Below are 15,356 nucleotides of genomic sequence, written 5' to 3' on the forward strand. Positions count from 1 at the left end.
TCTACGGGTTCCTGGCGTTGCGGCGCTTCTAGTGATGGTGACGGATGGTGCTGGAGTGGCCGGAGAGTGGCCAGCAACGAGCTTTAGCGGCGGCCGGAGCTCGGGCGAGCTCGGGTTCGGCAATGCGGGGCACGGAAGGAACCATGGGTGGTCGTAGTAGACTCGTTGGAGTGCGATGAGTGCAGCCGTGAGCTCGGATGCGGGCTTGCGCGGCCGTAGCCACGGCTAAGCCATGGCCGGCGGCGAGAGGCTTCGGTCATGGTTGGGGATCGGGGCTAGATCACTCGGGGGACGACGGGGCAAGGGGGAATCGGGTCAACGGCTCACCGCGGAGCTGCAGGGATGGTTAGCGGGCTCGGGGGCGCGCCGGAGTGGCCGGATCAACGGATAAGGGCGCAGGAGCCGAAGCTTGAAGACGATGATGATGGCGGCTGCTCGGGGCCTCCGTGCTTCCTTCCTTCGGTGCAGAGGTGAAGCGAGATGTGGCGAAGGCTCTGGATAGCTCGGGGAGGCAAGGCGACGACGGTGGGTGCGGCGGCTCACGGCGGCGTGCTCAGGCGCGTGAGGGGAAGAGCGACGGAGAGAGACAGAGGAAAGGGGAGGGCACGAGCAGAGAATGAGAGAACGAGGGGGTCGGGGGGTGTGCGTGGCGGCGACTAGGCAGTCGAGGGGGGGCACGCAGGCAAGGAGGAGCCAGCGCGGCTCGCCGGCCATCGGGCACGCAGCTGCTTCTCCTCCTGGCAGGAGGAAGAAGACAGTGCTGCCCCTGGTGGGCCGGGCTGGCTTTGGCCAGTAGGCCACTACAGTGGTGGGCTGCACGGTAAGGTTCCTCTTTTTTTTATATATTTCCTGTTTTCTATTATTCTGCAACTTTGTGGCTTTATTAAAAATACTTAGATGCTTCCAAAAATCACCAAACTGTTCATGCTCATTGTATGGAATAAACCCAACATGAAACATTTCAGTTTGGGATTATTTGGACATTATTTCTTATATAACAGAAATAATTCCAACCCAAATATATTATTGATTTAAATCAAATGCCCAAATAAATTATTTCTGTGACTCCCAAAATATTGGTTTGAATTTCACCTCATGCCAATATTTTCACAGAATAACAGGAACATTTTCTTGGACTCATTTGATGAGATTTAAATGTTGGTTATTTTTAGAGGTTTTCCGAGACTTGGAAAATTCCTCAATTCAAATTTCAATTGAATTTAAACATGATGCAGCAACCAAACTAGTCCAAGGCCGGGGTAAAGCTAGGGCTGTGACATTAACCCCTCTCACAAGCATCGGCAACTACGAAAGAATAATTAAGATAAAATCTAATCATAGCATTAAACATGTGGATCCAAATCAGCTCCTTATGAAATAGCGCATAAACTAGGGTTTAAGCTTCTGTCACTCTAGCAACCCATCATCTAATAACTACTCCTGCATTCACTTAGGCCTAAAGATGATGAAGTGTCATGTAGTCTACGTTCAAATAACACCACTAAGGCAATCACAACATACATATCATCAAAATATCGAGCAAACATCAAATTCACATGAATACTTATGACAAGACTTCTCTCATGTCCTCAAAAACAAAAGTAACTATTTACAAAATATATTCATGCTCAAGATCAAAGAGGTATTGAATAGCATAATAGATCTGAACATATGATCTTCCATCAAATAAACCAACTAGCATCAACTACAAGATGTAATCAACACTACTAACAACCCACATGTACCAATATGAGATTTTGATACAAAAATTGAATACAAGAGATGAACTAGGGTTTGAAATGAGATAGTGCTGTTGAAGATGTTGATGAAGATTAGCCCTTCCACGGTGAGAGAATTGTTGGTGATGACGATGAGTTCGATTTTCCCCCCTCCAGGGGGGAAGTATCCTTGGCGAAATCTCTCCGCCAGAGAGCAAAAGTGCTCTGCACAAGTTCCGCCTCGAGACACGGTGCTTTATCCTGAAAGTCCTCTTTTTTTTCTAGAACAAATGGGTTTATATATCAGAAGAGGAGCACCAGACCTTGGCCAGGGCTCCACTACCCCCCAGGGCGTGCCAGGGGGGTAGGCGCGCCCTGGTGCCTAGTGGGCATCTGGGTGACCCCCTCTGGTACTTATTTTCTACAATAATTTTTATATATTCCAAAATAAATCTATGTAAAATTTCAGCTTATTTGAAGATGTGCAGAATAGGTATCTCCGACATAGCCTTTTCAGGTCCAAAATTCCAGCTATCGGCAATCTTCCTCTTTATGTAAACCTTGCATATTATAAAAGAAAAGACATTAGAATTGCTCCACAAAGTGTTACATTGATTGAAAAATACTATAAATGACAGTAGAAAAAACATGATGCAAAATGGACGTATCAGCGTCCGTCGCCGTCGCCGGTGGTATGAACAGAGGAGCAGCTTGTCATAGAGCTTGGTGTCATCCCGCCGTGCCCGATTTCCATCTCCCGCCATTTCCCTTCGACTTCGCCTCGCCTCCTTGCGTGCGAGCTGCAACGCCTTGCGCCGCACTCATCCTGGCTTGCTGGAAACTACCGATTTGAGGGTTTCCAGCGAGCTAGTCTTTAGGTTCCTTTTAAGGTTCGTGTCGATGCGAGCCAGCCCACCTCGTATGTAATCAAACATGTTTTTATTGACCCAACTGGACTTGGTTGAGATGTACACGGGCTACCAAACACGTCCTACCGAATCTGGGTCACCCGCTCGCCGCACCCGGCGTCTTCCCCACTATAAGCTCCGGCCATACTGTCACGGGTCATTAGCATAAAACCTGGATCTCGGAGTGGTAGTTAGCTGAGGTAGGCTATCACCCGTCCCTCCCAGCCACTGTTGTTAGTCTCAAGATCGCAGAAGAAGGGTGAGCATGGCATGGCAGAGCAGCTACAGCCGGCTCGCCGGCGACGAGGCCGCCGTGATATCCACCGCCGGCGGCGACGACGACTACTACGACGCAAAGAAGCTGAGGCTGCTTGGCTACGAGCCGCAGCTCAAGCGCAATCTCTCGTACGTACTCTACTGATTCAGAAAATCGAACCTGTCGTTCTTGTTTGCTCTGTTTGACTGTTTAGCTGGCACATCGATTCTGTCGATCTATGAAGTTTAGTTTACTTCAATCCAGCTTTGTTTGATGCGGTTACGTGTTAGCTAGCCACTGCAAGTTGCGTGTTTCGTTCTGTCAAGTGTCAACGACGGATGGGTTGCTTGCGGACGCTGTGCACTTGCTTTGACTCATTAAGGTTTTAATACCATAGTAGGATTCATTTTTCTAGCTTAAAGAAAAAGGATTTATTTTTCTCTAGGCATTTTCATAATTTTTTTATTTTGAGCGTAATTCACTAGGTTTTATTGATCGATGGGCACTGGAATACAATTTGGATCATAGGGTTGGCTGAGCCAATGGCATTTTCATGGCCAATCCAATTTGGCGCGTAGGATAAGTATACACCGAGGGGCGGTTCCCGACCTCCGTTCCAATTTTGGGAAGGTTCTAAAGCCTTCCCAGACCGTTTTTCCTCTTTTTTGTGTTTTTTCTTTTGGATTTTTTCAGCTTTTTTCATTTTCGTTATTTTCTTTCTTTCATGTTCGTTTTCTCATTTAATTTTTCCTTCATATATTTTGCGACCAACTTGTCAAATTCGTGAGTATTTTTTGAATTCACATTTTTTAATGAAATCCAAAATGTTTTTAATTTTTTTGAATATTTTTAAAAATTCATGAACTCTTTTCGAATTCACAAAATATTTTCAATTTTATGAATCATAAAATATTTTTTAATTGGCGAACGTTTTTGAAAATTTGGGAACAATTTTTAAATTTTTTTTGTTCGACAAATGCTTTTTTTAAAATGCATGAACATTTTTTGAATTCCTGATCTTTTTTATCGATGATTTTTTTTCTATAATTCACGAACATTTTTTTTAATATTGTATGAAGCCATAAATATTTTTTAAAAATCTTGAACCATTTTTCAAAATCATGAATATCTATTTTTGGATCCACTAATATTCTATGGAATCTTGAACGTTTTTTTTAAATTCACAATGTTTTGAATTCTGAAACATTTTCAAATCCCAAATTATTTTAAAGAAGGAAAAACAAGAAAAAATGAAATGGAAAAATAGGGTCGTCCCGCCTCATGTATGGACCGGCCCAAACGGGCGCCCTGTGGGGAAGAGGAGAGGAGTGCGTGTTGGTTGTTTGCTAGCATGTAGCATGCTAAATAGGAGGTCCCCATTTTCATATGCAAGCCCCAAAACTAAGCTGAAATATCCGCATAACAAATTCGACCCAAATCAGTTTATACAGATGTAGCTTTCCATAAAAAAATAATTTAGATGCAGCTTCATTATTTAGCTTTGAACCGATGTGGCTTCATTTTAACTGTTGTGTTTCCCATAGAAGCCACCTGCAAGGCTCCACATGCTTCATTTGTTTTTGTGTTTTCTTTGATGCAAAAGAAATAAATTTCACAGTACGAAAGCAATTTTCTATGATGTGTTGTGTTGTTGGGTGACCATGTTACACATGCAGGTTGTTCTCCAACTTCTCGGTTACCTTCTCGATCATATCAGTCCTTACGGGCATCACTACGTTGTACGGGACAGGTCTCGAGTTTGGTGGACCGGTGGCCATGGTGTATGGTTGGCCGATTGCCGGCACCTTCACCATCATCGTCGGCCTAGCGATGGCCGAGATTTGTTCTGCCTACCCTACATCCGGAGAACTCTACTTCTGGAGTGCCAGGCTCTGCAGCGAGCGATGTTGGGGCCCCTTCGCCTCCTGGCTCACCGGCTGGTAAGTTTACTTGTTTGCTTTTTGTAACATGTTTTATTCTAGACACAAATTATTGTCGACACGTGGTGTCAAATTTATCTAGCCTCCACTTTTTCTTTATTTAAGTTTATATGGTTGCGGTGATCTCTTCATGTCTTTTTTTTGCGAACGCGCAAAAGCTTTGCACGTCGATGTATTAGAAGAATAGAACTAAAAGTATAGAGTCTGGCGGCTCACCGCGGTTACAAACCATCCTCACGGCAGCATATGGTGGGCAGCCAATAACACCGGGGACACTCAACAACACCCTGTGTGTGAGAAGGTCCTATCTCCAGATGTCCGACAATCCCCTCGCACCAGAAAGCTTCCATAGCTCAACCTCATTACTGATGTGATGACAAAGGTATCGAACAACGACTGATGACCGCTGAAAGACGCGACCATTACGCTCCTTCCATAGCATCCAGACGATGAGGAGGGCAAGCGAATCGAAACGCTTCCTCCGCTCCTTCGGGATCATTGCACGTCTAGCTACCCACCACTCCGTGATAGTTGCATCCATGATGGACACCAACTGACCGAGGCCGCAACACGAGAGGGCATAGTGCCGCACCTCCCTGGCAAACACACAGCCCAGTGCCAGATGGTCTGCAGTCTCGGCCTCCTGCTCGCATAACGGGGCACATGACGTGGGACTGCAGGCCGTGCCAAAGGTGTTTGTCTGCCGTCCAAATCCGAAGCCTCATCGCTAGCTAGAAGTGAAGCTTGCACTTGGCCGGAGCCCAAGACTTCCAATGGGCCCACCTCTCAAGGCTAGCAAAGAACACCTGGTAAGTCGAGCTCGCAAAATATACCTTAGTTGGCGTCCACTTCCAGATTATGCGATCCGGAATCTCAGGGAGTAGGCGCACTTCGAGAAGCAAGTCCATGAGCATCAGGAATTGCGTTAGCACTCTAACCATCAACACCCGGTGATGTCCCTCATCCAAGTGCGGTCCTCCAAGGCCTCATGAACCGTTCGCGAGCGCCGCGCACCGTCGTTCACCGCCAGGAATAGCTTCGGGGCCTCGAACTGAAAGGAACGCTCGTGGAGCCAAAAGTTCGTCCAGAAAAGAGCCTTCTTACCATCCCCTAGCATCACCTTGATGGACGAGTCAAAAATAGCCCGCACCTCAGGCTCGATGGCCGGTTGTAGACCCGCCAAGCAGCAATCAGATGTGCGCTGCATCCATGGCCAGCGCACCTGGAATGTATAGCCCAATAGCTTGAGGTTCGGGACTCCCAATCTGCCATACTCGAATGGCTTGCACGCTTGCTCCCAAGCTACCAGACAATGGCCACCGTTGACGGCGCCAGTCCCCTTCCAAAAGAAGACACAAATCCTCTTCTCAAACCCATCGATCAGCCACACGGGCAGCTGAATCGCGATGGAGTGATACACGGGGATGGATGTGAGGACCGACTTCACCAGCTCGAGGCGACCAGCCGCAGTGATCCAACGAGCAATCCATGGCTACAGCCAGTGGCGAATCTTGAATAAGAATGAAGGGCAGGCTGAACTTGAGTACAAGGGGTTGGAACGGGAAAACAACAGGCTAGACACTTAGACAGTGGGTTGAAATGGGCTGGGAACTAGTAGTGAATTTTTGTTTTTCAATTTTGAAGGGCAGGCTTGAGCCTGTTGAAGCATACCCAGTAGAATCGCCACTGGCTATAGCCGATTGCAAACCTTGTCCAATATTGGTTGCAGGCACGCCTTAGGCGACCTCAGCTTGTATGAAAAAGGAAGAAAGATAGATGTAGGGGAACCTCAGTATCGGGCATGGAAAGTGTTGGGCAGCAACTACGAGGTGCTCCTCTGAGCATCTAATCGGCGACAACGAGCATTTACGTAGATTGGTGTGCAGCTCTATGCGCCATCAAAACAGTCGAGCGTGACCTACACGAGCAACAGGTCCGATGAGGATGGCTTGAGGCTGGTCATAATGGGGAGGAATTTAGGAGTAACATCACACACTTCAATACAACTTTACTTATGTGGCACATATTTAATGAAGAGAGAGGTGCTTGTGGTAACTAGCTAAGTTACCGGAACATCACACACTCCAAGAAACAATGAGTCTATAACCTAATAAATACATCGTTGCATGACATTACATAGATATTCCTACCCACTATGAAGGTAGTAACATAGTCTAGAAAAATTGTAAGTTACTAGCTTATTTTCTTGCTCATTGTGACCAGCCTGATGAGGACGACCACATCGTCAACGTACATCAAGGTATGAAAGCTGGTACCTCAGCACTGCAAACGGTGACAAGATGCCCATGCCCTCAGCCCTGATCTCTTCATCTCTCTCTTGCATGTGGCGCAAATGGCAAAATGGCGTATGCATACATTACATATACATATACGCTTGTGCTCCTTGTCGCCTCGAATCCACCAGCCTCTGATGATTGGTTCAGTCGGCGAAACTTGTCTCTTCTCGTCTCTTGTACTGTACCGAAGTGCAGCATATATGTCTCGTTTGCTGTCGTAGCACGTACGAATAGGGATAAGATAATCATTATCACGTGCTCGATCGGCAATTGTAAGCCGATATTTGGATTCACAAAACATACGTGCTCGATGGAAGTATTTTTCTTTCCTTTCTCTGGGAGGGGAGGCGGCGTAAGCCTGGATGCCGTGCAAAATTAGTCAGCAGGCGCGTGTCAAGCGTGCAAATCTCGATCACATGGCAGCGAATCTCGATCGGTTGAATGGGTGCACAGTGATCTTGACCCAAACTGGATTGCTGGAAAGAGACGTGCAAATCGCTTTGATTCATTTCTTTACAACGAGCTTGATCGATGGGGGCCTGTTGAACTCAACAGGAACCAAGAGCCCATGCTGCACGTGCGCCACCCACATGACAAAAAGCTCATATTGCAGTCTTCACGTAGAAGAACATGAACCCACTCATATTTCAGACTAGCTCGGACATTTGGCACCCCTTCATCAAAAGGATAGGAGTAGCGACAGATGTGTTGTTAAGATGGTGGCTTCAGGCATACTGACGTACTCCCTTCGTTACTAAATATTTGTCTTTCTAGATATTTCAACAAGTGACTACATACAGAGCAAAATGAATGAATTTACATTCCAAAATATGTTTATATACATCCATATGTGATAGTTCATTTGAAATCTCTAAAAAGACAAATATCTAAAAACGAAAAAAGTATTATTTTATAAGGTTTTTATAAATAATTAATAATATGGCTGCATGCATCATCCAGATATGCAAAGGCTGGGGTATATCCTTCTTTTCAAAATAATAATAATAATCAGAGGGGTCTCAAATATAGGATCGCATTCTTTTTGGGAAAGAATCCTGGTTCCCACAGTAGATCCACGACCATCCTTGCTGGCAGAATCTCCATCCAGAGTAGAGTAACGAACCCCACATCTGGCGCCCACCGCACTTTTCCAGTTGACTCACTGCACCCCGCGATTCTCTCCTCTCCTCTGCACTCTGCAGGCAGTACATATATCACCACTGGTAGGTCTCCCCTGACCCCATCTCTTCCTCCTCCCACAACGCGACGGCGCCATGACCTGGAGCAAGTCCCCGGCGGGGAGCGGCACCACCGCCGTCGACGTCGACGTCGATGCCTCCGGCGACACCGGCCAGGCCCGCCTCCGAGAGCTCGGCTACAAGCAGGAGCTCAAGCGGGACCTCTCGTACGTCATGCCCGCCCTTCTCCTCTCCTCTCCCCTCCCTTGGTTTCGTCGCTTCTCTTAACTGATTGATTGAGGGCGTGTGTAGATTGCTGTCCAACTTCGCCTTCTCCTTCACCATCATCTCGGTGCTGACGGGGGTGACCACGCTGTACAACACCGGCCTCAACTTCGGCGGCCCGGCCACCATGACCTTCGGCTGGTTCGTCGCCGGCGCCTTCACCATGACCGTCGGCCTCTCCATGGCCGAGATCTGCTCCTCCTTCCCCACCTCCGGCGGCCTCTACTACTGGAGCGCGCGCCTCTCGGGCAACCGATGGTCGCCCTTCGCCTCCTGGATCACCGGATGGTAGGCCACTCAATCACACGCACTCCACTGAAATCTTTCTTGTCTTTTGCTACCTGTCCACGTTCTCGAATGTATCGATTTCTTCTCTGGTTGGGATGGGATCATGTGGAAGGGAAGAAAGGAAGGAGAGGATCATGTCATGTGTGAACGAACCGCTTTCTGTTTTTTTTTTGTCTGGTGTGACATCAAATTGGTGCGTGCGTGCGAAATTTCTGCATATTTCTGTCTTTTTTTCCGCTCGTCTTTCTCTTTTTGCAGAATGAGTAGTTTATTACTCATTTACCCCCTTTGATCCATATTAATCATCCTTGATTTAGTAGTACAAATAGTTCATTCAAATAGTACACCGTTATCATCGGGGATGCAAAATAGAATAATCGTTTCTTTTCCAATCAAATGTACTCTGCGCTTGTCGTTGTTTAACGACGTGCTCCTGGCAATGCAGAACAGAATATTTGTGTTCATAAGGTCATGTGCTTGCGTGCTTTGACCATGTGCAGCCCCCGTGGCCACATTTTGGTACTAGCAGAACCAGTGCCAACTGCACATAAAGTCTGATTATGACAGCGACCTGGGGTTGAAAATATGCAGCTGTCAGCATGCTTCTTGTAGTTGAGACAAAGACGTCCTTGCAATAAACGCACATATACGCATGGCCCATCTTTCTTACTGTAGATAGATGCGCTATTGATTGCTCGTGCACTGCATCCCATTCCAATTGTTCCCAGCCTCTAATGGCGTTTGTTGTGCTGCATGCAGGTTTAACATCGTTGGACAGGTACAACTTTGGCTTAACTCTGAATGTGCTTTCTCACTTTGTGAGTGACTGCTGTGCTGATTCAGTTTGCACGCTCTGCAGTGGGCGGTGACAACTAGCGTGGACTTCTCGCTGGCGCAGCTGATCCAGGTGATCATCCTGCTCAGCACCGGCGGCAACAACGGCGGAGGCTACCTGGCGTCCAAGTACGTGGTCATCGCCTTCCACGCCGCCATCCTGCTCAGCCACGCCCTCATCAACAGCCTCCCCATCTCATGGCTCTCCTTCTTCGGCCAGTTTGCGGCTGCTTGGAACATGCTAGGTTCTGTCCTTCATTCGCACTTGCCCTACACGATTACTCTACTTGGCGAGCACTGATTCTCACTCAAGCTAGCTAGCTAGAGAATAAATAATCAGAGAGCAGTTGGCATCCACTTTATTAACGGATGGCTAACAAGTAACAAGGTCTCCACGCTTCTCTGTCTCTGTAGGTGTCTTTGTCTTGATGATTGCCGTGCCGGCTGTTGCAACCGAGAGAGCCAGTGCCAAGTTCGTCTTCACCCATTTCAACACTGACAACAGTGCTGGAATACACAGCAACCTCTACATCTTTGTCCTGGGGCTCCTCATGAGCCAGTACACGCTCACAGGATACGACGCATCGGCGCACATGGTAATTAATTGATTAAGCCAAAGAAAAAGGAATATCATCTCGTTAATTATGACACGCAAAAGAAACCCTGACGCTTTTGATCATGCATGCATGCAGACGGAGGAGACCAAGAACGCAGACAGGAATGGCCCCATCGGGATAATCAGCGCCATCGGCATATCCATAGTGGTCGGCTGGGGATACATACTCGGCATCACGTTCGCCGTCAAGGACATACCCTACCTGCTCAGCCCTGACAATGAAGCTGGGGGGTACGCCATCGCCGAAGTCTTCTACCTCGCCTTCAAAAGCCGCTACGGCAGCGGCGTCGGCGGGATCGTCTGCCTGGGGGTCGTCGCCGTCGCCATATACTTCTGCGGCATGAGCTCCGTGACGAGTAACTCGAGGTGATCGTCTTCTGCTGGCTTGCTTCACGCTGCATTTCTCTTCTCGGAACGTAGTTCTGATGAGATCACTCGCTCCTTGTATTGACTGACTAGGATGGTGTATGCTTTCTCGAGAGACGGGGCGATGCCGCTGTCACCCGTGTGGCACAAAGTGAACAAGCACGAGGTGCCCATCAACGCCGTCTGGCTCTCGGCTTTCGTCTCCCTCTGCATGGCGCTGCCGGTAAACCATTGTCCACACCACTACATTTCACTGCAACTACATATATAGTAGTATTTCAATTCCGGCAGAGCACCTCCGATTAATCCTGGTCTCTGATTGAAAACTGATTGCAGTCGCTGGGTAGCCTGGTGGCGTTCCAGGCCATGGTGTCGATCGCGACGATCGGGCTCTACATCGCGTACGCGCTGCCCATCTTCTTCCGGGTGACGCTGGCGCGCAAGCACTTCGTGCCGGGACCCTTCAACCTCGGACGGTACGGTGTACTGGTGGGGTGGGTGGCCGTGCTCTGGGTGGTGACCATCACCGTGCTCTTCTCGCTGCCGGTGACGTACCCGGTGACCAAGGACACGCTCAACTACACGCCGGTCGCCGTCGGTGGGCTTTTCATCCTCGTCTTGACGTCGTGGGTCGTGAGCGCCAGGCACTGGTTCAAGGGACCCGTCACGAATTTGAGCGGCTAGTTTCGCACGCGTGGAATTATTGTGACGTGATTTCACCTGGGGGGGGGGGGGGGGGGGGGGGGGGAGGCTGGTTGTATCTGACAAGACATGAGTTGGAGGCGATGAGACGTTGTAATTACTTTCTTCGACAATACAGGAACATGGACTAATTCATACTGCCAGCGGAACCGGCAAAATGTTTGGCTAAGAAAGTTCTTTGAACTTACCGGATGCAGAGTTTCTGCTCCTGAACTCAAATGAGCTCGGGTGAATAGTAAAATCGTAAAAAAAATCTATTTTTTTAGAGAAACATTGACAAAAGTTTTAAATGCTTGCAAAAATTCGTCATGGAATCACATTCCTAGAAGGTGTAGCAAAAAAATCGTTACTCTAAAAATGCTACTTTCAAAAGCATTTTGAAACACTGAATTTGTTTTTTTTTGTCGCGCCTTTCAGGAATGTGATTCCATGACGAAATTTTGCAAGTACTGAGAACTTTTGCCAATGTTTCTCGAATTTTTTTGGATCTTCTTTATTTATTTTTAGATTTTATTGTTTACCCAGCTCATTTGAGCTCGGAGGCAGAAAGACACTTTCGGAACTTACCGCACTTGTATCGTTTCTCAATATTTACTACCAAGTTGACTAGCCTTGGATTATATACCTAAAGTTGACTAGCCTTGGATACTCATGGACACAAGAGCCATCAGACAGCATCTGACCCCGTCCGCTCCCCAGCCTCCCTCCCCCCCTCACCCCCCGCCGCCGCCAGGGCGAAGCTTGGCTTGTGTGGGCGGCGGCGGGGCTCCTTCGCACTCCTTGCATGGTGGGGCAGCGCGGGACGCGGCCAACAGGTAGGGGCGTCAGGCTTGCATGGGGCATAACGGCGTGTCAGATCCGCGGCGGATGTGTGATGCTTACTTGGTGGGGCGTGTCGGCGGGCCTCTGTGTCGCCAGATCGGGCTACTGGTGGGGGCGGGGGATGCGGGTTGCGAGTGGCTCGGTGTGACGCCCTCGATTCAATCGTACACTAATCACACACGCAAATGTGTACGATCAAGATCAAGGACTCACGGGAAGATATCACAACACAACTCTAGACACAAATTAAAATAATACAAGCTTTATATTACAAGCCAGGGGCCTCGAGGGCTTGAATACATAAGTTCGAAAACACAAGAGTCAGCGGAAGCAACAATATCTGAGTACAGACATAAGTTAGACAAGTTTGCCTTAAGAAGGCTAGCACAAAAGCAACAACGATCGAAAAGGCAAGGCCTCCTGCTTGGGAGCCTCCTAACTACTCCAAGTCGTCAGCGGTCGGCACGTGGTAGTAGGCATCCTCCGGGTAGTAGTAGTCATCAGTGGCGTCGTCTGGCTCCGAGGGTCCGTCATCTGGTCGCAACAATCGGGTATGGGGGAAAAGAAGTAGCAAAGCAACCGTGAGTACTCATCCAAAGTACTCGCAAGACTTACATCAGATTTAAACTAAGTATGCATCTGTATCAAAGGAATGGGTAGTATCTATGGACAAAACTGCAGAATGCCAGAAGGGAAGGGGAAAGCCTAGCCTATCGAAGACTAGCATCTTCTGGAAACCAACATCTTGCAGCAACAGGAGGGAGTAGAGTAGCATAAAGTAAAGTAGCAGTAATGTTATCAACCTCGGCCAGAGATCCTTTCTCGACTCCCTGCGAGAAGGCAATCCCAGAGCCATACTATCCAAGTGTCAACACATTCCAATTCTCATCACCATCCAGTTCTCATCACAAGTATCCAGTTCTAGTTGTATCGATCGGGATACAACTCCAAGTGTCCATTACCGTAGGACATGCTATCAATAGATGTTTTCTTCCCTGCAGGGGTGCACCAACTTACCCACCACTCTCGATTAACTCTGGCCGGACACACTTTCCTGGGTCATACCCTGCCTCGGCCAAACAATACGCCGCAACCCGACCTAGGCTTAATGGAGAGGCCAGCACGCCGGACTAAACCTATGCCCCCAGGGGTCATGGGCCATCTCCCCGGGAACTCCTGCACGCTGCGTACGCGGCCGGTGAGCAGACCTAGCTACCTCCTTCAACAAGGCAGGTGCTTACGCAGTCCAACCTGGCGCGCGCCGCTCAGTCGCTGACGTCTATTAAGCTTCGGCTGATGCATACGACGCAGAACGCCCATACTATGCCCACGTGATGGTTAGTGCTATCAGGCCAGAGGCCCCTCGGATCAAATATCCAAATCGTAGTGGATTAGGAGCACGCGGTAACAAGCAGAGACTCACGAAAGATGTGACCCCGTTGCCCCGTCTCGAGGACTTGCGGCAAGGGCTAGGAATGCCCGGCCACGCATCATAATTATCTCGCGGGCACCCTCCAGGTCAACCCGACTCCACATCACTCGCAATTAAGCTCGCGTAGGCACCCCTCAGGACCGACCCGTCTTTAGTAACATGGTTCAGTGTAAAGTCATAGTAACCATAGTAACTGTGTGTCCAAACATCAAGGGGAAAACTCGAGGAATCACCCCCGGTGAATTCCACTCGATGTAATCATCAAGGTGAACGTAAGAGGGACCACCCTCGAGGTTCACACTTGAGGGGTTGCATGACAGATTCGTATCAGAAGTGGTTAAGGAGGAAATCACCCTTGATGACCACGACCGAATAGCTACACTACAGGGTTAACATCAGAAGTGCTCAAGAGGTCTCACCCTCGGCACTCGATAATAACCGGGTAGTGTGAGCAACTAAGGGGGAAAGTGATGTACGGTGTCGGGGCCTGGTCTTCGATCCCGTTGATCGGGTCTTCAATGATGAAGCAGGGGCAACAAGGACAAGGTGGGGGTCACTGATGGATCACTAACCAACCTATACTAAGCAGTTTAGGATAAGCAGGTAAGGTATAAAAGCAGGTAACAACAACAGGCTATGCATCGGAGTAGGATCATACAGAAAGCAGTAGCAGTTCTAATGCAAGCATGAGAGGAAAAGAAATAGGCGATATCGGAATGCTCAAGGGGGGTTTGCTTGCCTGGTTGTTCTGGCAAGGAGGGGTCGTCGTCGACGTAGGCGATCACAAGGGCTGCATCGGTCTCGGGGTCTACCGGAGAGAAGAGGGGGAAGAAGCACTAAATACAGAGCAAACAATGCATCACAAGGCATAACATGGCAAAAAGATGTGCCGGGTGTGACCTAACGCGGTAGGAGGTGATACCGGCGAAGGGGGGAAACATCCGGGAAAGTATCCCCGATGTTTCGCGTTTTTGGACAGATAAACCAGAGGGGGAAAGTTGCGTGTTCGCTATGCTAGGGATGCGTGGCGGACGAACGGGCTGCGTATCCTGGTTCGTCTCGTCGTTCTGAGCAACTTTCATGTACAAAGTTTTTTCCATCCAAGCTACGGTTTATTTAATATGATTTTCTAAAGTTTTTATTAATTTCTGGAATTTAATTATTTATTTCAACATTATTCAGAATAGTAAAAGATGACGTTAGCATGACACCATGGTGATGTCAGCAATCAACACTCAGTTGACTTGGTCAAACTGATGCGTGGGGTCATTCTGTCATAGACCTAACTAGTTAACAGATTTAGTTAACTAAGTTCAGTTGATTAGGTTAACTAACATGATTAATTAAGTTAATTAATTAACTAATACATTAATGTTTTTAAAATCATTATTATTTTTACATTTTCGTTTTTTTAACCGGGGGGCTTGCGCCGTGTGGCAGTGGCCCAGTCGGACCACACACGCACGCACACATTCACAGTCACGGTCGTGGCCATGCTCGCGACAGCGGCAGGAAACGGCAAGGGGCCGCCGGCAGGAAGGGGCGGCCGTCGGCGGGGTGGATGCCGCCCCCGATCCAGATCGGGATCGAGGGGTGGGGCAGACAAGGGAGGATCATGGGGGGCAGGGGGAGTCGTGGGTGAGGTGGGTGGGGGTTTCGGGGTTAAAGGGGGAGTGGGGGGTTAGGAGGGAGAGGTGGGCCGGCCTGGTGGGTT

At 48.5% G+C, this 15,356-nt stretch overlaps 1 protein-coding gene and 1 long non-coding RNA gene across 3 annotated transcripts; one reads left to right on the plus strand and one right to left on the minus strand.

Moving 5' to 3' along the window:
- Window positions 1-2,704: 2,704 nt before the first annotated feature.
- LOC125544114 (amino-acid permease BAT1 homolog) lies at window positions 2,705-11,531 on the plus strand. Of its 2 annotated transcripts, none has more exons than XM_087547193.1 (8): window positions 2,705-3,031; window positions 4,559-4,822; window positions 9,630-9,648; window positions 9,730-9,949; window positions 10,119-10,300; window positions 10,397-10,686; window positions 10,780-10,909; window positions 11,023-11,531. In XM_087547193.1, exons 1-8 carry the CDS (start codon window positions 2,892-2,894, stop codon window positions 11,368-11,370), a joined length of 1,593 nt encoding a protein of 530 aa, XP_087403319.1. In that variant the 5' UTR covers window positions 2,705-2,891; the 3' UTR covers window positions 11,371-11,531. The 2 variants fall into 2 exon arrangements, with proteins under 2 accessions (XP_087403319.1, XP_048563646.1); XM_048707689.2 differs by lacking the exons at window positions 2,705-3,031; window positions 4,559-4,822 and adding exons at window positions 8,139-8,524; window positions 8,610-8,870.
- Window positions 11,532-12,430: 899 nt separating this feature from the next.
- LOC147979829 (uncharacterized) lies at window positions 12,431-15,156 on the minus strand. The gene is made up of 2 exons (XR_015619023.1): window positions 14,382-15,156; window positions 12,431-12,744 (listed from the first exon to the last, which is right to left on the minus strand). It is a non-coding gene; the product is annotated as an uncharacterized LOC147979829 (long non-coding RNA).
- Between the last annotated feature and the right edge of the window lie 200 nt (window positions 15,157-15,356).

The sequence above is a fragment of the Triticum urartu genome, chromosome 3A (assembly GCF_056163025.1).
Source record: "Triticum urartu cultivar PI428250 chromosome 3A, HENAU_Tu73, whole genome shotgun sequence".
Lineage (NCBI taxonomy): Eukaryota > Viridiplantae > Streptophyta > Magnoliopsida > Poales > Poaceae > Triticum > Triticum urartu.